General features: G+C 38.7%; 1 protein-coding gene across 1 annotated transcript in view; it reads right to left on the reverse strand.

The window, feature by feature from the left end:
• Positions 1-26,048, reverse strand: part of TTC33 (tetratricopeptide repeat domain 33) — a 335,723-nt gene that overhangs the window by 138,153 nt on the left and 171,522 nt on the right. The window contains exon 3 of the mRNA XM_063456860.1: positions 17,741-17,822. Within this exon, the coding sequence (XP_063312930.1) occupies positions 17,741-17,822 (82 nt within the window). The remainder of the gene's footprint in view (positions 1-17,740; positions 17,823-26,048) is intronic.

Here is a 26,048-nt window from a genome sequence, read left to right on the forward strand (position 1 = left end):
TTATTTCTGTCCATGCAGCCCTAGCCACGCCTCCCCTGCCTGTGACTGACACAGGCTGCATAAAACAAATGGTTTCATTTTTAATAAGATGTTAACTTACTTCAGAAGTTTTTATCTCATGCTCTGTAACTTGAATATTAATCACACACGAGGCTCCTGCAGGGTCTAGCAAGCTATTAACAATGCAGGATTTAGGAAATTCTAAATTAAATATAATTTGCAATAAAGGAAGGGTAAACATTAGCTCTCTAATCTCTAATTTTATTAGATCTCATGTTATTGAAATAACTGGGACACAATAACGGTTGAGCGCGCATGTTTAAACTCAATCATGCAACACTTGTGAATAATTACGAGGCATGTAAGGGCCATATTTTCCCCTAATAATGTATCAGGTACCAGGTTACCATTGTACATTAATAATGTGCACTGAGTGACATTAGACATGCTTATCAATGAAGCACACACTATTAAGACGTGCTGTACTTATATCCATTTACCAGTTAAGTTTCCTAAAGAATGTGCCCAAAGGTCTAGCTGATAACCTGAAGTTGATGACTGATTGGAAGTGATGTTGATGCACTATATGCCATTCCTCCATCGTGTCTGTACATTCTAAACAACCAACTGGGGATGTTGCCAGCAAGGGAAACTGAGATAAGAACATGTTAGGTCCATATTTAAAACCATGGAGATGGCAAGAATATGGAAAATGATTAGTGTACTTTTAATGTGTTTACAGTATTTAAATATTTTATGATTAAACATTAATGCTTTAAACAAAATAGCCCGATTTTCCACAATTGTGATAGCACTCTAGAGACTAATTTATTACTCCAAGTATTTTGATTTTCTGTGCATTAGTTTACAACATTTGTCTCGATTTAAGGGAAACGGTCACCACTTACCTGGCTTTCCGCTGCCCCGCTGTTATCTCCTTATTGAGGTTAGTGTTACACTTCTGCAACCTCCAACTCCTCTGGACCTCCTGCGCTCCTCCTCGTGTCATTCCATTCCTATACTCTCAAGCCAACGCAAACTAGGGAATTACCGAAGCAACCAGAGTAAATGTGCTGTGATTGCTATGAATGGAGAAAATCGGTCTCTACTGCTCTCCCTGTTTCTCAATTCCTTGGCATCGAGTGTCTGTTTGACGGACAGTTGGGGAAAAAACATGCCACACATATTCTAAATTAAACAGAATGTGCAATAAAGGAATTTTAAACATCAGATCTCTCTCTACAGGAAGTGGGAGGTGTGACTAAGGAGAATAAATAAATGGCAGTGAAATGAGCAGTGATGGCAGTGAAAGCAGCAGTGAGACTGCAGGGACATGATATATACACCAAAACAATTTCATTAAGCCAACGTTAATTTGGTTCCTATAGTGTCCCTTAAAGAAGTAGAACCCAGATTGCTCTTGTGAAACTTCCATATTAGGAACCTGGCAATCAATGGAACAGGCTACAGGCACCTAGGGAACCCTAAATTCAAACTATTTGAAAATAGACACTGACATGGAGGCAGCACTGCAGTTTCTTAACACTATAACCACTGCAATTAAGGTATATTGTTTATGGTGCTTAGAGTGCCCTGTAAGCTTGTTTTATTTAAAATTATGCCGATACTGCACACCACTGTTACAAAAAATGGTTAATTGTGGACTTGAAGTTCAAATCTAGCCATACTCCTCTGACTTTTCTTTATTTAAAGGGTTTATAGTACAGCTTATAGTAGTGATTATGAGTCTATAGGCGCTGATTTTTTATACTTCTTCCAACCTTTTGGAAGTGATTTTAAAATTTCTGGGGCTCCCTCTGACATTCATAAACGGGTCCGCTCTTCAGTAATCGATAATTAAACTGAAATGTAAATTCCATTACTATCAGTGATTGGCAAAGAGCACTGTAATAACACACTGGGCTACAATGGACTACTCGGAGTGGCAGTATTCTCTCAAATTTCCTTTTAATAAGTTATTTTCGCCAGCTAAACGGACTCTTTCTGTGTGTCATGTATTTATCGTGCCAGTCTCTGTAAACTCTAGGGGTTGAACTGCTTGCAAATAGCAGAAATATTTCTGTTTCTGGGTTGCTGAACGCAGGCACTCGACATCAGCAACCATACCACTGAAAGTCATGTATCTTCCTCTTTCATAAAGAGCAAGTAAACTTCCTGGTTATGTCTGCATGATTTATATACGGAGTTTGCACGTGATTCGCAGTTTACATAAATGAGCAGGTATCCAAATAAAGAGAGGAAATGAAAACGTTATGTGCGTCTGTTCGTTAAACCACTTTATATACTCACTGTCTTTGGGGAAAAAAAAAAAAAAAAACAACACAAAGTTATTTAATCATTAAACATTGAACTGTGGTGAGCACAGTACAAAAAATGTAAGTCAAAACAGCAGTTAAAAGACCATTTCTTCTCAACGAAGCCATCTGGGTGTATTTGTCTGCTGTTTTAACTCTTCAATGTAAATCACTGGCGTTGGTGTAAAGAACAGCAATGATTACATTGCAGGGTTAAATACACCTCTAGTGGCTATCTTCCTGACAGCCACTAGAGACGATTCCACCTCCAGAATGGAGTCGAACTCCGTTATTTAATCAAAAAAGCAGCATTTGAATGGAGACGTGCTGAATTTTGCTATGCATGCATACCTCATTCCATATGAGAAGCATTGGATTGGAGTACAGAATGTCCAGGGTAAGTTATGCTAGAGGGTAGTCTTGATTTGGAATCAGAAAATAAGAACAACATTTTAGCTCCTACGTGAGCCTTTGTCAAGTCTAAGTTAACATGTGTAATACCCTATATATACAGTTGCAAGAAAAATAATGTGAACACTTTGGAATGATATGGATTTCTGCACAAATTGGTCATAAAATGTGATCTGATCATCATCTAAATCACAACAATAGACAATCACAGTCTGCTTAAACTAATAACACACAAATAATGAAATGATGCCATGTTTTTATTGAACACACCATGTAAACATTCACAGTGCAGGTGGAAAAAGTATGTGAACCCTTGGATTTAATAACTGGTTGAACCTCCTTTGGCAGCAATAACTTCAACCAAATTTTTCCTGTAGTTGCAGATCAGACGTACACAACGGTCAGGAGTAATTCTTGACCATTCCTCTTTACAGAACTGTTTCAGTTCAGCAATATTCTTGGGATGTCTGGTGTGAATCGCTTTCTTGAGGTCATGCCACAGCATCTCAATCGGGTTGAGGTCAGGACTCTGACTGGGCCACTTCAGAAGGCGTATTTTCTTCTGTTTAACTTTAAGCCATTCTGTTGTTGATTTACTTCTATGCTTTGGGTCATTGTCCTGTTGCAACACCCATCTTCTGTTGAGCTTCAGCTGGTAGACAGATGGCCTTAAGTTCTCCTGCAAAATGTCTTGATAAACTTGGGAATTCATTTTTCCTTCGATGATGGCAATCCGTCCAGGCCCTGGCGCAGCAAAGCAGCCCCAAACCATGATACCCCCACCACCATACTTCACAATTGGGATGAGGTTTTGATGTTGGTGTGCTGTGCCTCTTTTTCGCCACACATAGTGTTATGTGTTTCTTCCAAACAACTCAACTTTGGTTTCATCTAGCATTTGCCAGTGACTTTTGTAAGTCTTTAGCTGACACTCTAGGATTCTTCTTCACCTCATTGAGCAGTCTGTGCTGTGCTCTTGCAGTCATCTTTACAGGACAGCCACTCCTAGGGAGAGTAGCAGCAGTGCTGAACTTTCTCCATTTATAGACAATTTGTCTTACCGTGGACTGATACACAGCAAGGCTTTTGGAGATACTTTTATAACCCTTTCCAACTTTATGCAAGTCAACAATTCTTAATCGTAGGTCTTCTGAGAGCTCTTTTGTGCGAGGCATCATTCACATCAGGCAATGCTTCTTGTGAAAAGAAAATCCAGAACTGGTGTGTGTTTTTTATAGGGCAGGGCAGCTATAACCAACACCTCCAATCTCATCTCATTGATAGGACTCTAGTTGGCTGACATCTCACTCCAATTAGCTCTTGGAGATGTCATTAGTCTAGGGGTTCACATACTTTTTCCACCTGCACTGTGAATGTTTACATGGCGTGTTCAATAAAAACATGGCAACATTTCCTTCTTTGTGTGTTATTAGTTTAAGCAGACTGTGATTGTCTATTGTTGTGACTTAGATGATGATCAGATCACATTTTATGACCAATTTGTGCAGAAATCCATATAATTCCAATGGGTTCACATACTTTTTCGTGCAACTATATATATATATATATATATATATATATATATATATATATGCTCACCCCAATCCAATCAACACAAATTAAATATTAGATAAGCACATTGTATAAAATTAATTTGTAAACTCACAATCAGCAAGGAGGGCAGGCCTCAGCACATCCGCATGGCAAGATTGGCGACGCCAGCGTATGATGTCACGCACAAGGCGTCATGATCTCATGCACTGGAACTGAAAAAGTGTTTACATAGCAGGGTTAATCCAACCTCTAGTGACTGTCTTCCTGACAAGCTGCTAGAGGCGCTTCTGCGATTTTGGATGAGAAATTATCATCCAACGTGCAGAATGTCCATAGGAAAGCATTGAAAAATGCTTTCCTATGGACTGTTTAAATGCGCGCGCGGCTCTTGCCGCGCATGCGCCTTCTGCTCCACTCGGGAGCTGATGGCGGGGAGGAGAGGTCACCAGCGCCAAGGTAGCTCGGCGCTGGATTAAGGTAAACTGCTGAAGGGGTTTTAACCCCTTCAGCGCCACGGGAGGGGGACCCTGAGGGTGAGGGTCCCCCAAGGATGCTATAGTGTCAGGAAAACAAGTTTGTTTTCCTGACACTATAGTGATCCTTTAACTTAGACTTGATAAAAGCTCATCTAGGAGCCGAAACATTGTTCTTATTTCCTGATTCCAAAAAAATACTGCCTTCTAGAAGAAGACAGAGTCTAAACTTTTAAAACACCAAAGCGGGGTGGACAGAGATCACAGCAACAGAAGAGAACTTAGCGTCCTGAAAAATCTATTGTTTTTTTTGGGACAATAGATTCCCTTTAAAAAAAAAATTATAAAACAAATTCTAAATCCCCACAACTCACTTTTGAGTGAATAAACGCCAGACCTTTGAGTAGTTTCCCTTCTGCTGTCTTGGTGTCTTTATTTATCAAAGTTCTATTTTTTTGTATAGATGTGCTTAAAAAAAGTGCCTGTGTGTAGTTTAAATAACGGATGAACTTGACTTAGTACTTCCACATTATCTCTATGGAGATTCAAGATAACAGCCTAGAAAATTAGATAAAGTTGAAAACTGATATTAAGTGTCTCATTGAAAACAAAAATATTGCAATCATTTCCAAGCGCGGATTATTTTTTTTTTTCATATTAGGAATACGGTCTGCCAATATGCTTTGACTCATAAAAGCCACATATTTCTTTTCTTACGTCTCATAACATTTTCCCTTAAATTATTATTTTTTTCAATGCAAGCCAGCCAAAAGTAGAGTTTCTGCTCCTTTACCACATCAGATCTCACCACAAATTTCTAGTAGTGCGGTTTATAGAGTTCCCTGGGGGGCCATTTTAATATTTTGGAGTTTGTAAAATAACAGCAACTTATTCTTTTCAAATAACAAAGAGTACAAACAATTGTCACCGCTCAATTTACTGATTTTCCGGGATAGGACTGCTCTGCTTACTGGAAGTCAAATTAGATGTCATTTTCTGTATTAGCCAGTTCTATTGCTATTTGCTGTGCGTGTCCGTTAAGTACATCTTTTTAAGCAGCTTCAACATCTCAAGTTACACATTTGGTTTCCATCTTTACACGAGCGTAATTGTTCCAGAATATTATTAGAGGAATGCTTTTAACTTCACTTTTTGTGCCCAACTTGACACACTACAGCACTACTTTCTATATACAAAGCCAAGTGTGTCAGCCACTGTGGGTGAGCAACTAAATAGACCCTCCTGTGTCATTATAGATAGTGCGTAATACCAATGAATAGGATGTAAGTTATCATAACAATAGTAAACAATGGGTCTGTTTGCTCATACGGCTCATTTATTCCCTTTGTAGTAACTAGTACTGCCACCTACTGATATCTTTAATCATTACAGTTGGTCAATGTTGCTATTATTTATACACAAATAAACTAAATGTAACTCATCATTTGACTGCCACTGCCTTGTGTGGTAGCATATAGTCTTCCAGTCAGTGGGAGTTGCAGTAGCTACATTAATTCAGTCTCCTATCCTCATAATGGTGAGCCAGGAGAGGATAATTCCCATTGTGTTTCAATATGTATGCTTGGTGGTAAATGCAGCAAGTAAAAAGTCGGTATAGGTTAAATGGCCTGCAAGGTGGTGTAAAAATAGATATGTGTGGTTAGCAAGTCCACCGCTTTGCAGATCTGGGGTCTGTTTTCTTTAGGAGTAAATGTAATCATCGATCTAGAATCTGCAGCTATTGCAAGTCCTACCATTCTTCGTGTGGAACAGCCACAAGAGTGATTGGTTATCCAATCAGACATCAACGAATGGTACTGCAAAGCAGAAGAACATGGGTTTGCCAAGAGAGGCAGTATAGAGAGAAATCAGAAGACAGCCATGGATGGAACCTAGATGGGCTCCAACAGGACAGGAGGTTTTATCAGAAAAGGATACACTGAAGAAGTGTTGGGAGAGACAGGATGAGACCCTAGAAAGGAAAGTGTAAAAAAGGTCACGGTTGTGATGGGTTTGGTGAAGCTGACAGCCCTAAGTATGTCAAGTATGCCTATCACTGGACAGGAATACTATATAAAAAAGAATATATTATGGTTTGGTGTTATTGCTTTATTAAAGTTATTTATTTAAATAAAATAAAGTGTATAAACAGAAAATGTTGTGTTAATAATTGTAAGATTAAAAATTGACATGAAGAGTAGATACAGTAAAGGCATTAAAATGTTTACAAGTAAAATATAAAAGAACAAAACATAGCAACTAAAAAATAAACCGTAACGTAGGGGTAAGTCAGTAGAAGATTATGGTATCAAACGATTATGATTTTGAGGATCCATATGAGGGCAGGAATCAGCCATTGTTTAAAGAAAACAATGACAGTGCAACCAGGCCATGCCATTACTTCTACATGTGAAGCATCAGAAACACTCAGCGCCATCATGACACCAAATGTGAAAACCTTCGGAAATCAAAAGTCTTCATACAATGAGAGGAAGGATGCCTAGTCAGTCTGACGGGCTAGTAGAGATGTGGTGTTGATACTACAATTTATCAGAAATGTTTTACATTGCCAGACAAAAGGGACAGGGTTTTTAGACCAAAACCACTTAATTGATGAAGGTGAACTGATTCTGGTGCATATAGTATCTTTTTAATGCTATAATTAGAGGGAAGGCTTAAGAGTGGCGGAATGAGGACAACAGAGTTATCTGTGATCCTAAAATTAGACTGAAAGTATAAAGACTAATAAGGATTGTTTGCGCCTAAAAATAGGAAGAAAAGCCAACGCCACAAGGAATACCTCGAGATATAATTGAATTTAGGGTAATAAGCTTTATTGAAAAGAAGATAGCACATGCTAGACATAAAAGGTGCTTGTGCAACTTAAATACGATGTGAAAAAAGTGTATTTAAAAAGTGATAATAAAATGACTGCTATATCGGAATCACAGATGTACCATTTTTAAAGAAAACATGAGTGAGCAGGGAAAACACATTTCATTTATTTCTCATGGGATGCATATTCAAATGTATGTTATAACAGAATTGCACAATCATAAAACAAAACATGGCAACAAACCAAGGATAAAAATAAATTACCCCTGTTCAAAAGTCTGCATACCCTTAGTACTTAATACTGTGTATTGTTCCCTTTAGCATCAATGACAGTGTGCAGCCTTTCGTAATAGTTGTTTATGAGGCCCCTAATTCTTGCAGGTAGTATAGCTGCTTATTCGTCTTGGCAAAATGCCTCCTGGTCATGCAAAGTCTTTGGTCGTGTTGCATGAACCGCATGTTTGAGATCTCCCTAGAGTGGCTCAATGATATTAAGATCAGGAGACTGTGATGGCCACTCCAGAACCTTCACCTTTTTCTGCTGTAACCACTGAAGGGTCAACTTGGCCTTGTGCTTAGGGTCATTGTAATGCTGGAAAATCCAAAAGCATCCCATGCGCAGCCTTCGTGCACAAGAATGCAAATTGTCTGCCAGTATTTTCTGATAACATGCTGCATTCATCTGGCCATCAATTTTAACAAGGTTCCCCGTGTCTTTAGAGCTCACACACCCTCACTGCTTCACAGTGCGGATGGTATTCTTTTCACTATAGGCCTTATTGACCCCTCTCCAAACATAGCAAATATGGTTGTGACCAGAAAGCTCTATTTTTGCCTTTTCAATCCAAATTACAGTGTGCCAAAAGCTGTGATGCATGTCAAGGAGTTTCCAAGCATATTGTAACCTGGCTTTTTTCTGGCATTGGCGCAGTAAAGGCTTCTTTCTGGCAACTCAACCATGCAGCTAATTTTTGTTCAAGTATCGTCGAATTATGCTCCTTGAAACAGCTACATCGTCTTTTTCCAGAGAAGCCTATATTTCACCTGAGGTTACTTGTGGGTTTTTCTTTGTATCCCAAACAATTCATCCGGCAGTCGTGGCTGAAATCTTTCTTCATCTACCTGACCATGGCTTGGTATCAAGAGATCCCCGAATTTTCCACTTCTTAATAAGTGATTGAACAGTACTGACTGGCATTTTCAAGGCTTTGAGTATCTTTTTATAACCTTTTCCATGTTTATAAAAGTTCCATTGCCTTGTTATGCAGGTCTTTTCACAGTTCTTTTTTGCTCCCCATGGCTCAGTATCTAGCCTGCTCAGTGCATCCATGTGAGAGCTAACAAACTTATAGACTATTTATACACAGACTCTAATTGCAATTTAAAAAGCCATTTTATCATTATGAGTTAAAAAGGAAAAAAGGATGAAACATACAGAGAAAAGCAGCTGCAAAGAGCAGGTGTATCTAACTGTATGAATCTGGAACAAAATAAAGTAGTCTCACAAAAAAGTATAAATAAATAAAGTTATAATTATAAGAAAATATGTGAATCCCCTTGTGATAATACAGTGAAAAAATAGATAGACAGATTATATCCCGTATCCCTAGTATGTAATATGAGTATATATACACCAAATAGAACACCAAGAAATGAGCTTTAATAAATTCTGCTCTAATGTGTTCTCTAAAATATAAAGTAACTCAAACTGACAAGGGAGAGGATAAAGAGATATAATTACAAAGTTACCACTAAGAAAATCCTCTAAACAAAAATATAGGATACCTAAGGAGGGAGATCCCAAATCAAGATATATAGTATGGACTAATGTGACAGTATCCAAAATGTAGAGAGGATATAGATATCGTGGAGCTTAGGATGCCCACGGCATATCTATTGGACAGAGCAAAAGAGGTAAAGGTAAATATGTAGGAGGAAAATAGCAGAAAGTTGCTTCACAGACTGTGTAACAGTCAAAATGGCAACAAAGTATACAGTATCCCTGCTTACATGTACTTCTCAGGCTCAAAAAATGGTAAAGCAAGAAATGTATGAATAAGTCTATCTATTTAGACATACAATAAGTGCCAACGAATCCTTACAGTGCCATATAGTGACAAATGTGGGCAAACCAGTGATGTCCGTAAAAAGGGACAGTGAAAACGCCTGACGCGCGTTTCAGTGCTCTTACACATTAGTCCATACTATATATCTTGATTTGGGATCTCCCTCCTTAGGTATCCTATATTTTTGTTTAGAGGATTTTCTTAGTGGTAACTTTGTAATTATATCTCTTTATCCTCTCCCTTGTCAGTTTGAGTTACTTTATATTTTAGAGAACACATTAGAGCAGAATTTATTAAAGCTCATTTCTTGGTGTTCTATTTGGTGTATATATACTCATATTACATACTAGGGATACGGGATATAATCAGTCTATCTATTTTTTCGCTGTATTATCACAAGGGGATTCACATATTTTCTTATAATAACTTTATTTATTTATACTTTTTTGTGAGACTACTTTATTTTGTTCCAGATTCATACAGTTAGATACACCTGCTCTTTGCAGCTGCTTTTCTCTGCATGTTTCATCTTTTTTTTTATATATACAATTTGGGGTTAGGCCCCTGGAGACCCTTGGAGCCTCCATTAGGTACTGGGTAGGTTTACCTATACCGGTAGTGCCATCTCTGTAGGCACTAAGTGGTAGAGGTTTACTTACCTTATTTGTTATTTGTCTGAGTTAAAAAGGAGCCAGACAACTATGTAATAATAAATGGCTTCATATAATCACTATCCTTCAATAAAATACTTTTTTTTTTTTTTTTGCATGATCAGTCATATTTTCAAAATCAATGCCAAAATGTCACAATTTCTGCCAGGGTATGCAAACATTTAAGCACAACTGTATATAAAAGTGAGTAATATATGAAAAGTATATCAATCAAACAAAATTACGTTACCTTGAATGTGTACATATGAAAATACTTCAGGAAGCGGTGTCTTGGGAAAACTATGCTTCCTCTCTGAGTAGCTACTGTCATTAATGTATTCCAGGAAGTGTTTACATTTACACTTAGTGTACACAAATAGCGGGATTAAATCTAATGGGAAAGCTCAATCTGCTGCTCATCTGGACTGTGACGGAATATAGTCACGTTCCCTGAAGTGAATTATAGTTCAAGTCAGGCTAGCTTTACAATGTTAACGATCGTTTTTATCAATGTCATTATACAATTTAGTCTACTTTCATTAGCCATAATGATAAGGTTTTGTTGCATTGACCTGAAACACAGAGGTCCTATAAAGCATCTTAGAACGCATTAATGTAACACTTTCACATACTAGCTGCTTGAAAACCATCGGTAATGGTTAATTAAAATCACATTGGCTTGATGTAGCACACTGAGAAAAACAAAAATCAGATACACTGCATGTACTCCTTTTACCGGTAGTGTTCCTGAACAGAGACAAAATGAACCTTGATTAATTAAACTACTACAACCCTGGTGAAATTCCAGAACACGGACGTGGAAGCCTGAACAAGCCCAGAGCTATTTCCGTAAATCACACACTACGGCAGGAAAATATGCCATTTCTTAGTAACTGGCTTCCCAAAATGGAGTAGAGTCTTGAACACCTTGTTAGAGAGACCCTTAGAACATATGACCATGTGTTCAAATTCCAGGCTGTGAAAGCTAGCAATGGCAGATCTGGGTTCTAAGAGGGACTCTGCAGCAAAAGGTCTTATATGTGATAAAAAGAAAAGTTTTATGTATTCTTGACATATCCTTGGATTTTTACAAGATTTTACATAGAATCAGAATATACCAGCACCACCGTCAGTATTAAATACCTTCACTTACCTATACGGTGGGGCTAATTGCAGAAATATGATATGGAGATATCCACTCATTGCATTAGGTTATATAAGCAGAGGGACACAAGTCAAATGAAAAAAAAACAAAATCCGAATCAATTATGCAAAATTCAGATATATTAAATATACAAAATTATAAAAGTGTTTTTCACAAAATATGTAAACAAATATGAAATTGCTAAACAGCCTAACAGAAAACATATGTGAAACAAGAGACCACACAATAACAATCGGAAAATATGCCTGGCTCTGGTGGACAAACAAGAGTACATGATTTTACAATTCTCCATTTAAAAAAAAAAAAAAAAAAAAAAAAGGAACTTACAAGCGTTTTATCAAGATGGTGCAAACTTCTACACACTTTACATTGCTCCACTCACAAGGACATTATATATATAATGTGTGTGTGTGTGTGTGTGCTAAACAAAGACATAAAATAAAAAACTCCAGTTAGATTTTGTGTTGGTATATGATTTCAGTGGGTAGGTCATTTTTCATAACTTGTAGTTCAGACTGGTGGGTCACCTGTGAATTGTATTCTGCAAAACATGGTTTGATTGAACCATGCAGTGTGGGGACCCCTGATCCAAGTGGCAGTGGCAGGACATACATGTGCCAGTTTGCTCGACATTAGGAGTTGCAATAGCAATTATTTTAATTCCTCCATCTCCCAGGTGTGCACAATTCTGTCTCCCAGTTCCTTTGCCACATATCACTACAAAGAGAGTGCTGAAGTAAGACAGGAAACTGCAAACAGAAGCTGCTGTGATGCCTACCTTTTATCTGCAGGCAGACAGGTGCACGGATGTCCCATGCTGCCCTAAGATTAAAGACACGTATGTCTGTTTGTGGGTATTTTACTGCATTTTCTTAATTGTTGACTCAGATATTACTGATTACTCTTTTGGTACCTGACATAGCAAGAGTGATAAATAGAATTAAAGAGATTCATCTGATGGATAACCTGACAGATAGAGTGAGGGGCACCACTAAGGCTTTCCAAAAACTGTGGGAACCATGGGATGGTAGTCCTCTGGGCACTTAACAGTAGAGGGGTGGCAGGAGTTTCGACTATTCTATGAAAATTACAAGACAACCCGGGTGACAGATGCCCCCCCTGCCCCTACCCTGACAGATACTGGCCCGCCGCTCGCTCCTCCACTGGCTCCCCGCACCCCCTCCATCCTTTCCCCCTGTCCACCCACGCTGTTTCTTCACCACTCCTTTCTTTATTTGCTTTCTTCTCAGGCCCTCTCATACAGGGCACAATTTGAGATATTTGCAAACGTACATGTAATATCAATTACATAACCCCAACGAGATTACGTGTAACGCTGATATATGCTAATATGATGACTAACGTCTTAGATCAATATGACACTGCAATTTTAGCAGAGATCCTCAAAAAGTACTTTAGAAATTGAGGTTAATAAGTTAAAATGTGCACCTTGATCAAGCCACAACAATGTACCCTTACTATGATGTAATATGCGAGGAGCCTGCTGAACGTATACTATTATCTGTATCATCGCTTTTGTGGCGACTATTGCTTGCTTGTTTTTTTCATGCACAACAAAAATAAAGAATTTAAAAAATAAATAAATCCTGTGCTGAAGAATTGCCATACATGGGAGAGCAGAAGAAACTTCCCGCAAATGGTGGTTCTGCTCGCCAAGCATAGCAATCACAGAGCATGTACAGTGGGTGCAATGGTAACTCCGTAGCCAACACTGCAAGTGCTGGCAATGGAGTATAGGAATGGAGTGACTGATGTCACTCTGTTCAGACACTGGCAATGAAGTCAGCATGTCGGCGTCACAGAGAGGTTTGCACTGCTTGCAGATGTGTTTCCAAGCCGGCAAATCAAACAAGACAGCGGACAGAGTTCTAGTGAGGGCATGGCAGAACTGGATCTATGGGCATTAAGGGAAATTAATATCATCTTGGGTACTGGAGATAATGATAAAACGTATGGTTTTTGGTCTTGTAAACTATTATGATGACTCCAGAACCGATGAGTTATGGTATTGTCCTATAGTACAGTTCCCGGTTAGTTCTACACCTACATACATATGAATATACATAATCTACCCCAGCTCTCCAACGCTTTGAGAACTACATAAATAATAATTGTCTATAATTACTTTTAGGCTGGAAAATTATCATGGGAATATGGTACACGAAAACCTGAGATATCAACGCCAGGTATCACTTTTCCAGAGTCTTAGTGAGTTGAACATATTTACATCCTAGATATGCACTTAAATATTTGTGGTGCTGCTGATTGAACCCTCTTTGATACATAAATACAATTATATTAATTTAATCCAACAAATACAATAATTAAATCAAACAAAGATTGCCATCTTAAATGTTTTGTAGGGAGAGAAATAATTGAGAGAACTTAGAATTATTTCCAGATAATGTTAGGCACAGACGTTCGAAGTACAGAAAGGAAAGCAATGAAAAATATAAAAATAGAGGTGAGGTCAGTGCACGCATGAGACCAATGAGCTGCGGAGACTGGTGGTGTGATCCCCTCTGTGCTAAATATAACTCTGTTGCATGCCTAAAATAGATTAACAATCTATCTAAATAACATTAATCATGCATTACATTTCATTGTTTCCACAAATAATCTGGAAAATATCGCGATTTTGTTATCTCTTGATAGTATAAACTTTTTGCGAATACAAGCTGGCACTAGGGCTAGCAAGCAAAGACTGATTTATTCCATGTCTGATTCCCTATGGTAACATACGCCAAGGCTTCTTGAAGTGTCATTTCCAATCACGCCAAGAGCTCTAGCTGGAGAGAAGTGGACAATATTTCCTTAATTATTTGGACATGCAGTCTAGCTAGAATCATGCATCACAGTCAATTCTGTGCCTGGAGCATGATTTAGAATGAGTCAGTGTGAGCTTGAGCCTGGTGTACCTCACAGTTAAAAGGCATCTGTATAACAGTAGCTACATCTCAAAGTTAAAATGTAAACATGTTTCAGTGACAGTCTCCAATTATCTGGTATGGCTTAAACCTACCATGCTCAAATACTACACTGCAGTGTAACAAAACAAAATTCAGTTGTATCGTCCCATCTTCTATTGTTTTCTGTATGGGAAGGAGTTTAGCTCCGTTCACCCAAGAAGCACATCTAAGTGACTCCCAAGCTTCTTTATTGTTGGGTTTTAAGTTGCAAAAATGTCCCATGGTACCTGTAGTGGTGAGGTTCACCTCTTTGTTTATGGATTTATATTACGTTGCATTTCTATTTAAATAGAGATGCAACGCAATATAAATCCATATATGTATTCAAGGCAGATTTTAAGCATCTGGGGGGTTTAGAGTGGAATTTAACTCTCCAATATAAGTACAGATTTATGGTGTAACTAATTAATTACAGCTGCAAACAGTGAGAAGTCTATAAGGACCACTAAATGCACCCAATGAAGTAGTCTGGGAGCAATAGTTTTTTAGTTTTAACCCTGCAATATAAAGCATTACCAGTAAGTAGATACAGCTATGCTTACATTGCAGGTTAAAATTGGCCTCTAGTTCTCCTGACTGTTCTCCTGACAGCCACTTCTACTAAAAGAACAGAGACAAACTTGCTTCTCACACCTAACCAACAACAGGGGTGCCGTGCTACCATGCATGTGCTTTTTGACCTCAATGCTCCACTACGAGGAGCACTGTATTGGACACCTAGAAGCATCAGCATAATGTTACGGAAGGCATATTGAATGGCTGAAGAGACTTCATCTCAATGCTGGAAAAAAAGGTAGGTAAAACTTTTTCCCCCCAATTATTATTTATATTTAGCAGGACAAGGCCTGAATCTAAATAAGAAGGAGAACGCTATAGCGTTAGGAACACAGGTTTGCATTCCTAATGCTATAGTGTTCCTTTAAACATTTTTAAAATGCATGCCTGGGCAAATGAGACCCCAGCATGTAACTGGATATGTTCACCACGTAATTAACTTAGTGAAAGGAAACCGAAAATAGCAAGATATAACACGCATTGCCAGTGAAATTATTTTCTATTTCTGGTTCGCATGTATGAAGTGTATACATATATATATATATTTATTTAAATTCTTTATTTTGATGTGCGCAGATTAATAGTACAAGCTTGCCTTGCCACAACAGCTTTAGCAAGCCTAGTGATAACGGAAATGATAAACATTAGTATGGCAGTCCATGTAACAGCACACTTTTTTTTTTTTCTTGATCAATATGCAGAGACAGGTTGGTTTAAGGCAAGAAGAGTTTTCACGTGCATTATTTGGCTTATAGTTAAACAGTAACATGTCAGTGATTATCAACATGTAAGGAGTATCGCACGTTTGAAAATAAATAAAAGAAAATTAAACTGAAAATAAACTTGCAAATAGTAGGCTTGCTACATACTTTATGCTAGGCCTGAATGTCATGGATTGTAGATCTGAACTAGCATTTTATATCAAACACGTTTATGAGCCAACGCATGTTCTAAGTAAAGGAGTTTGGTGCATAACAGGCTAACGTAAGAAGGTAACTCGCGTGGAAAGATGCTATATAGCTAGTTAGACATATGAGTTAGGATTACCATTGAAGCTCGGTTCCCCTTCGCTGTTCAACACTTCCCCAGATAAATCTTATTCAAGAGTGGGGGATACAAGGTAGGCACTGTGGCTATAAATAAGCAAATTAAGAATGCCCACCATTCAACTAGTTTTGCGTGTGAAGATAGCCCCCAATACATAACTTATTGGAACTGTACTGCAAAATGTAAAGCAATGCAAAAAGCAAGATTACTGCACAGGTTGAAAAACGGGGACATTGTGAATGCCTGCAGCTGTCAGGAATGCAATGAGTCCTGGATGAGAGATTCAGCATCAGCCAACCCCCAGACTCTGAAAACACATGGCTGTAGTCGATGGGCGCTGTGAGGCAGGGGTGAAGTGCGGGCTCCCCCCAGCTCCAGGCTGCATCCTAGAACTTCAGGCTCGGGAGCTCGCGGTAGAGTCCAATTCCTTCCCGGTCGAGAAACAGCAGACACTCCGGATAGTATGTCGCCGACTGCGGCGTTGGATCTTACACCTCTGCGGTCAATGCTTTGGGATGCTAACCCTGGTGGGTTTCAGCCCAGGTAGGCTTTTCTTGGGGTACACAGGTGCTTGTTGAGGGGCCACAAACGCCCATCAGCTCCTCTCTCCATTCTCCCTCACGGCTCTCAGCTGGTGCTGACATAACATGAGCCTCCACTCGTGCCCAGAAGCGGTCAAAGAGGTCATCGAGGTGCTTTGCCATCTGTTCACTTGCCCTAGGTTGAGCATGCACGAGCTATGGAAGCTGATACTCTGAGGACCTGAGCGCATCCGCCATCTTGGAAGAGTCTGTTGCGTGTATTATCTGATGCAGGAAGTCGGTAAAGGTATGTGGATCTGGTCAGTGGGGACAGGGATAACACCCAACGGTCCAAAGGGGGGAGGGTAGCAATATGCAGGTTTACCTCTGCCAGCCAGCGTCCGCATCTCCTTGGCTCCCAAGCGTGTATGCCGCAGGCCACGATTTGGACAACTATGCAGGGGGAACCTCGACTTTGGTATCCCCGAGTGTAGTGATGTCCCCTGGTCAGGAAAAATGCTATTTGCAGCCAATACTGAGTGGTTGGGCAATAAACCCAGAATCTTGGCCCCAGACGCAGGAGCTCTTGGCAGGCACGGCTGGTCTGCTTGGAAGCCAAGCTCCGCTCCCGTATGAAGTATATTTTAAGGCTACTTGTGTTGTAAATGAGCCCTAATTACAACCACCAATGAGATGAGCCTTCCAAACATGAATGACTCTGATATTGCTAATGTGGAATATCAATGCGTCAAGCCAATGGCGAACACAAAAATGGAGGATGGCATATGGGGCATGCTGGCACCATAAGAAGGGCAACCAATGCATGAACACAAAAAAACAAAACACTATTGGCCGGAGACTTGAAACATTATTTTAAGGATTCTGAAATGATCCCATAAAATATAGAAATTAAATACTTTTTCTAATGTCCTATTGTTATAGATTCCACAAACTTCTTTAATATCAAATCAGAACATACTCATCCTTAACATCATCTGCCCAAATAGCCACAGATATAATGCTGAAAACTTGCTTTTTATACTGTTCCCCCCTTACAAATCAGCAAAAATCATAAGAGTATGGAATGATTTAGAAAGTAGTAACGTCATGAGTTGCATTAAAATAGGTAAAACAGTTGAAAATTGAAGAAAATCTTACCTGAGATTTCATTTCATATAAGGTTGCATCTTCTGGAGTTAAGTGTATAGCTTCTTCCCAATGTTTTACTGCTTCCAAGTGTCTACAAAAAGAAAGCACAATTTTGTGTTGAGAGGTGCCATATTCAACCTTGAATACATAGTAATGGGCCTGCTGAGGAAATAAATATAAAACTATACTGTTACGGTGCTTGAGCATACAAATCATATTAATTATGAAGGATTAAATATGATCACAGAATAATTTCAAAACGATCTCAGAATTGACAATCTCAGTCAATCCAATGCTTTCCTATGATGATCTCAGCCAAGGATGTGGGGAGGCGGAGCCAAACACCATCCTGGCCAATCAGCATTTCTTCCCAACAATGCACTGAATCAGTATATCTCTATGAGGAATGTTCAGCATCTCCATGCACAGCGTGGAGACGCTGAGTGTCGGTCAACTGCCACTGATGGTGTCACTAGGCAGCAATGTAAACACTACCTTTTCTCTGAACAGGCAGTGTTTACAGCAAAAAGACTGCATGGCTGAATATACTCACCAGAACAACTACATTAAGCTGTAGTTGTTCTGCTGACTATAGTGTCCCTTTAAGACAGATTTTGCCTTATACATAAACCTGTATATTTCTGCTTGTCATGCACATTTTAATTTGATTGTATTACCAATTCAGCTCCACTAAAAACTGCTTCAAATGTATACTTCTCTGGACTAAATCTATCAAGACTGCACTTAGCTAGTGTAGTATTCAATCACAATCACACCCTTTTAAAACCCTGGTAACTTTTCACTTTGAGAAAGACGTACTCCATGTTGTAGACAGAGATTTACGTGATCACTCTTTTGTTATTTACGACTGGAATTTTGAAACAACTAAATATGCTACTGTTTACAGCAACAAAGCAAAGCAAACAAAAACAAGTTTACAGGAAAGGCACTTCCAGATTTACTAAGTATATTTACTGTAGCCTGAGATGGAAATGCAAATCTCGTTGTGTTTGGCTGCACATAAACACATCAACTCAAATCCCAAGTAGAAGAATCTAATCAAAAAAGAAAAGTTATACAACAAGAAAAAAAAACTCATGTTCCAGTAACTGGAAACAGAATACATATTTTTTTTTTAATTCAGCTATCACAGTAACATTTTATGGCAGAAGGTAAAACGAAAATTGCTTGCATTCAAAATGCTATCTTTTTAGAACGTTTGTGGAATAAACACATATCAGAGACAAATACATAAATGGAACTACTACTGCTTTCAGTTTCCACATCCTTTCAGTCCTTGGTATTTCTCCATCTTATGTCCCAGGTGGAACATCTGAGATCGCTGGTCAGAAGAGTGCAGTTCTAGGAACAGCTAAGATATTGTGCAGAACCCTCAGACTCCTAGGCCTCTGGAAGAGGACCCGAGAATGAGGAATATATATTATCCAAGAGGGTTAAAAAACAATATATCTATCTATCTATCTATATATATATATATACACACACACACACACACACACACACACACACACACACACACACCCAGGCAGTGACTCTTGTCTGCTGGATTAGTTGTCAGGCTGGTCCCCCGATTGCAATCGGTGCGAAATGTTAGATTGGTTATTGCGTGCTGTGCCACCCTAACAGCGTTAAAGCCCTTATTTTGAAAAACAGCACGGTATGCCCTAATGGGTTAACAGAGGTTGTGTGTGTTCAGCTTATTTGTGGGTTTTAAAATAAAGTACATTGATTAAATCAGTTCTATATTATATGATTAGCTTTCCTAGGAGTTCATATCGCTTATGACGGTAAAATTAGCTAAAGATAACATATTTATATAGGGAAGATTGGTCTGTTATGTTATTTCTATGATATTCATGTGCAATTAAATTGGTGTCATTTTTCTTCATTTTTTGATTTCTACAGATTCTATAGTATTATACAAAATGTGATTTAAGAGCAATTACCAATCATGTAACTAGTAGAAGTTATTTAATCCATTTCACAATTTATGCGTCCTAACCTAATATTTGGAATTTATGGTTTGTGGAAGATTATTATTTCTCATTAAAGGGAAATTTATTGCAAGTTACTAACAGGAAGCTGCGGTGAGCTCTATGTAATATGCAGGTACACTATATAGAATGAACTGTATCATTTAATATATACATGATTAGAGCTAAAAAGAAAGCTTCAACATTTATAGGGACCTGCGAGTCTCAACTTATCACTGTATCTCCTGACCATCAATCCTGAAATATCACTGGTATGTTGACTGTGATAACCTGAAAAACGCTTTTTTGACTCTACTGACCACATTCATGGTCACAACACTATAATTTGCAGTTTCTCATGATTAATTTCCAAATATTCTATCCGCACCTATTTTTCTCACATCATCTCCCACATGATTTAGTTGAGTCCCTCGAGACTCCATTTTGTTTTCTCCTTATTCAAATTCTCCGGGATATAAGCTAATCTAATTGCTGACGACAGCCAGATATACCTTTTGCATAGAATCAGCACTCCATTATCGGTCAATATGTGGTAAATCGGACGTATGCTTTATTTAAAGGAATATTCCAAGCACCAAAAACACTACAGTGCATTGTAGTGGTTATGGCACCAAGAGAGACCTGGTGCCCCCCCAAAACTTTTTGAATAGTTTGAGTTCTTGCCTGGGGTTTGCTGGGCAGTGGGCACCACTCACTGAATCTGCTATCGCAAGAAGCTCTCTGCCTAATATATACCAGGCAGTGGAGGTCATTGGCTAATAGTAATCAACTGACACTCTCAGCCAATGAACTGGCACAGCAGGTCTTCGCTCAGGAAAGCTGATGGAAACTCCTAAGCAGGAGCTATTGGTTCTCTATATAGGAAGAGAAGAGGCAGGGAACAGCCTCCAGCCGGCCCCAGGTATAAAGTCAAAAAGGGTTAAAGGAGGGGAACAGGATAATCCTAGCACCATAATCACTATAGTAAGTGGTAGTGGTTACGGTGTTTGTATTGTTCCGTTAAAAACACCTTTGTACTGTCAAAATGGCAGCATGCTACAGCAGTGGGTGCAGAAATAGCACAAAGAAAAAGAAACAGCAATAACAATAAACATAAAGATGTCTATCTATGAAACAGTAAATAAAGGCAAATTGAAAAACTAAATATAAAATAAGTGCACAAACAGCTGAATTGGAGAATTATCCCAACATAGCTACTTTGCAATTGAGTTTATAATTTGTAACTGTTCCCTACAGAAAACTCTGAAGGAATACTTGTGAGGGACGACTTATCCACTGTTATTCTATTGTCTAACATTGAAAGGACACAAAGCACCAAAACCACTACATCTCAATGTAGTGGTTTTGGTGTATATACTCTGTCCCTTCAGTCTGACAAATATAATCATTGCACTTTATTAAAAGCATCCAATTCTCTGTGAGAAACAATGGTTCTGCCCAAGATCATTGATCAGAACGATCTCAAAAAAGGAGAAGTGGCTGCAGTGGCGAGACCCGGATAGTGATGGATAGAAAAGGAGTTTTGCCTTTAACAAGGGAGAAGCAACAACCAAAAAACAGAGGGGCACTAACATTATACATGAATACATACTTCTCTTTTTTAAATGTTTATTATCACATTGTGCAACTACAGTTGGAAATACTACCGGGAAATTCCAAAACAAAACAAATAAAAAATAAATAAATAAAAAAATCACAAACTTCCTATTTTGTCCTTAATTTGCAATTTTGTTGTCAATTCCCAAAACATACATTGTTTTTAATTGGCCCCTTAATTTGTATTTTTATTGATACTTTTATGGATAAAAATCCCAGTGACACTTAATTTCTGCTGCTTATGAAGCGTGCCAGGAAACAAATATATTTTGCTTAAGTTTGTTCTCATTGATGAATTAAGAAGATCTACAACATTAACAATTTCTGGCAATTTTGCCCTGTACATACTCTCACACAACTCTACTTCTGTTTCTCTCTACCATGTTTCTTTCTTACTAATACAATCAGTCGGGATACTGGATTTAGCAGGGTCAGGGATTATATTTACTGTCTGCTTGGTGACCTATAAAATATATACGGGAAAAGTCTTGACACAACAGTATGATTTTTCCCATATTGAAAAATGGAGCGGTGAATTACTTTGCTTGTATGACATGTTTAAATGTAAACCGCAACGACAGAGAAGTACGACCATTTACATAAAGCAATCTATTATCCAAGTTAGCGACTGTCAGACTGACACTAATTATGTAAGCATTTAACTATCACTTCTATTCCTTTCTTAGTGATCAAAGTTAAATACACATTTGAAAGTTTACCGGACTATGATTATTAACCAGAATTCCTTCCACGTCTTCATATAAGGAATTCAATTTATTCCAGAGTAAAAGAAAAGTGTATACTTTTGTCGCTCTAATTTGATGAAACCGTAAGACATTCACAAACACATTGTAAGGCTTGCATACTCTGCTCCCCTAACGGTGAACTTTGCCTTCACAATTTAGTCTATAATATGTCCAAGTACTCCGTCCAGCCACATGTTTATCAAAGAAGATGGCACGCATGAAGTCTTGAAAAAGCCCAGGTGATAGTACGGAGATACTCAATGTATCTTCTGTATCATGTCCATTGTGAATAAACCCTTTTTAAAGACTTGTGAGTGCTGTTTTTCTTGATATTTTATAGATAACTGGCGGAACGAACCGTTTTTGGGACTGTTTGAATTTTACTACGTTCAGGAGTTCTCTTAGCCACCTGGTTCGGCTCCCGAACTTGTTATAACACTCGAACACCGACTACCCCTTATGTGTTAAATGCAAAGGAACCAATTAATTAGTGTTTCCCCTGGGTGTCTCTGTTTTGTCTCCCGACCACAGGTACTGGGACGACCTCGCGAACATCGGGGAAACTCTACCGCTACCTACTCTGTGCCCTGATCAGCTAAGACAGCGCTCTTCGGGAGAAAGAGAACATCAACCAGGGCGAGCATTCGCTCCCTGGCAGCAAGGGGATCCCTTTGACAGTATTCATGCAGGAACTCCCGAACAGAAACCAGCCGTTGCCCAACTTTCTAAGGAACTGTTTTGGGCTTCGGCCTCTTGGCCGGCTGGGCAGTCAGAACTTTATCCCCTTGACGATTCTCTTCTACTGAATGGATCTGAGCACTATTTGTTGAACTTCGGCACTTGGATCCAGGCTATCCAGGGATATAATACATGTGAGGTTCCTGTGAATTTGGGGGGCATTGTGAATATATTTTGCATGTTTCCCTGTAACTGAGAGATAATGGAGTTACAGTTTCCTGACTCAATTATCTCCCAGACACAAGCATGCCAGGGAGTGGCGTGCTATATTCTTGTATGGAGACCCCATGCTGGGGATCTGTGTATAAATTGAGCATGTTGTGCCTGAATAAACCAGATGATTCGCAGAACTATGTCTCGTCTAGTTACTGGGGGGATATGAGTCATGTGTGACATGTCATGATTCCCTTTTATTCCAGAAGTTTGGTTCTTAAGGGGTTAAAGGAATATAGCCCCTCCCACAACTTCAGGCTCTGCCTTCCAATATATGTCTAATTTTGTTCTAACTGTATGTTGATTTTATATACATAGATAGATAGATATTAAAATACACTTAGGACGAAATAATAAATATATACATACATACATACATAAAGATTCCAATGCTTGCACTCCTGTTATGATGCAAATGCCGGGTGCTTGTCAGCAAAATTATAATAAAATACTGAGTAAAATATGGTGAAAAAAACTTCTTTTATTCAGCATCTGCCACAGTGAATCAAGGTTTAATTTCTCTATTGGAACTTTCGTCAGGATCCTGTCTTTACACAGTATTTTACTGTATATACATTTTAATTCTACGAATATATTTTTACATAATTAAGTAATTTTATTAATTACAATTTGCGGGACCTGCCTGACAACCCAGGACAAAAGTATAGGGAATTTCAACCTGTACATGGGGGGTACTGTTTTACTCGGGAGACTTCGCTGAACACAAATATTAGTGTTTCAAAACAGTAAAATGTATTACAACGATCATATCTTCAGTGGAAGTGACATTTTTTGAATTTTTCACACACAAACGGTACTTACACTGACGATATAATTGTTGTGATACATTTTACGGTTTTGAAACACTAATATGTGTGTTCAGCGAAGTCTCCAGAGTATAACAGTACCCCTCATGCAATACCTAGGATTGTCTACTGTTGCAAATGGTACGCCATCATGGGCGTAATTCTCATTCCTGGGCTACTATATGGTATCAAAGGCGAAACTCAATATAAAAAAACTGAAAAATGTAACATGCTATATTTGACCCTGTAAATTCCCAAAACACCATAAAACCTGTACTACTGTTTTACACGTGAGACATTGCTGAATACAAATATGTGTATTTTATTGCAGTAGAAGCTAACGGTATTATTACATTCACAGTTAAAATGTCATGCAAAACTAAAAGAATAACATTTCTTAATTTCTCAAATTGTTTTACATTTTATTCATATTAAATTATGTTTCATAGCTAAATATTTGATGTTAAATGAAAGCCCTATTTCTACTGAATAGATTGATATATAATAAATGTGGGTGCACTGAATATGAAAGAGGTGAATTACGGTTGAACAGACATATAGTCAAATTCCAAGTTTTGTTTGCGTTTTATTTTGATCAAAACGTGTACATTTGGGCTCAGTCCTTAAGGGGTTAAAGGTAACCCACTTATTGTATTAGAAACGAATATTGGGCAAAACCACATTTCATACACCTCTGTTTATTAATTTAAAGGGAAACTCCAGTGCCAGGAAAACAATCCGTTTTCCTAGCACTGGAGTGTCCCTCTCCCTCCCACCCACCAATCCCCAGTTACTGAAGGGGTGAAAACCCCTTCAGTCACTTACCTGAGGCAGCGGCGATATCCCTCGCCGCTGTCTCCTCCTCCATGCCGCTCCTCCTACTGGTCCCGCCCACCGGCCAAGGAGACCTAATGCACATGCGCGGCAATTCCGCACATGCGCATTAGGTCTCCCCATAGGAAAGCATTGAAAACGAATTTCAATGCTTTCCTATGGGAATTTGAGCGACGCTGGAGGTCCTCACACAGTGTGAGGACGTCCAGCTTGTAGACAGCCACTAGAGGTGGAGTTAACCCTGCAAGGTAATTATTGCAGTTTATAGAAAACTGCAATAATTACACTTACAGGGTTAGGAGTAGTGGGAGTTGGCACCCAGACCACTCCAATGAGCAGAAGTGGTCTGGGTGCCTGGAGTGTCCCTTTAAAACTAGTGCATTCATTCAGGTAAGTATAAAGCTGATTTTCAGAAAGAAGACCAATGGGTTATTCACTAACGTTGAATTTACCCCAAATGGACAAAATTCAGCTAAAATAACATTTCAGCCAAGTTTCCAGTTCTCAAATTTCTAAAGGCGAATCTGGATGAAATGTGGCTATTTTAAGCACATTCAGTTCTGTTTTAAAATCAGCAATTCTCACATGTGTATATTATAGAATTCACTTATTACCAAATTACAACCAGATTCATACTGAACTAATCAGTAGAAGACATATTGGAAAAATATACTCATTCACATTTTGCAGGCAACAGTATAGTAATCTGCTATATGTGCCCACTGTGTCCACTTTGTGGGGCAAAGGGTTACAATATATAAAAAATTATTGAATAATATCCAATACATAATATTTATTAAGAAACATATAATGATTTATGTTACAGCCTCAACTTGTAATTATTGGCTTATAAAGTATTCCTCTATGAGCAATTTAGATAGTGATCTAAACGGCACTAATGACAGATTTTTGCAATGCACTTAAAGGGATACTATAGAGTTAGAAATACAAACCTACAGCTCCCTCTAAATCCCCCCTCTTTTGTGACCTCCTCCCCCAGCCAATAAAGGGTAAAGAAATCCCAGGCCAATGCTCTCCTATGGGTTTTCACTGACACTGGATGTCCTCATGCAGAGCGTAAGGACGTCTAGCGTCAGGTGACCAAAAGTCACCTAGCAAGCAGGAAGCACCTCTAGTGGCCGTCTGGTAGACAGCTACTAGAGGCTGAGTTAGTGCTCCAATGTAAACACATTAATACAATGCAATAGGAAGAGTGTACCCAGACCACTTCAATGAGCTGTAGTAGTCTGGGTGCCTATAGTGTCCCTTTAAGATTGCAAATTTGGTCCAATCCAATTATGCAGACTATGGATTAACTGAATTTACAGACCGATATTGGCTAATTCTGTTGAATCAGAGCATTCAGTTG

The sequence above is a fragment of the Pelobates fuscus genome, chromosome 5 (assembly GCF_036172605.1).
Source record: "Pelobates fuscus isolate aPelFus1 chromosome 5, aPelFus1.pri, whole genome shotgun sequence".
Taxonomy (NCBI): domain Eukaryota; kingdom Metazoa; phylum Chordata; class Amphibia; order Anura; family Pelobatidae; genus Pelobates; species Pelobates fuscus.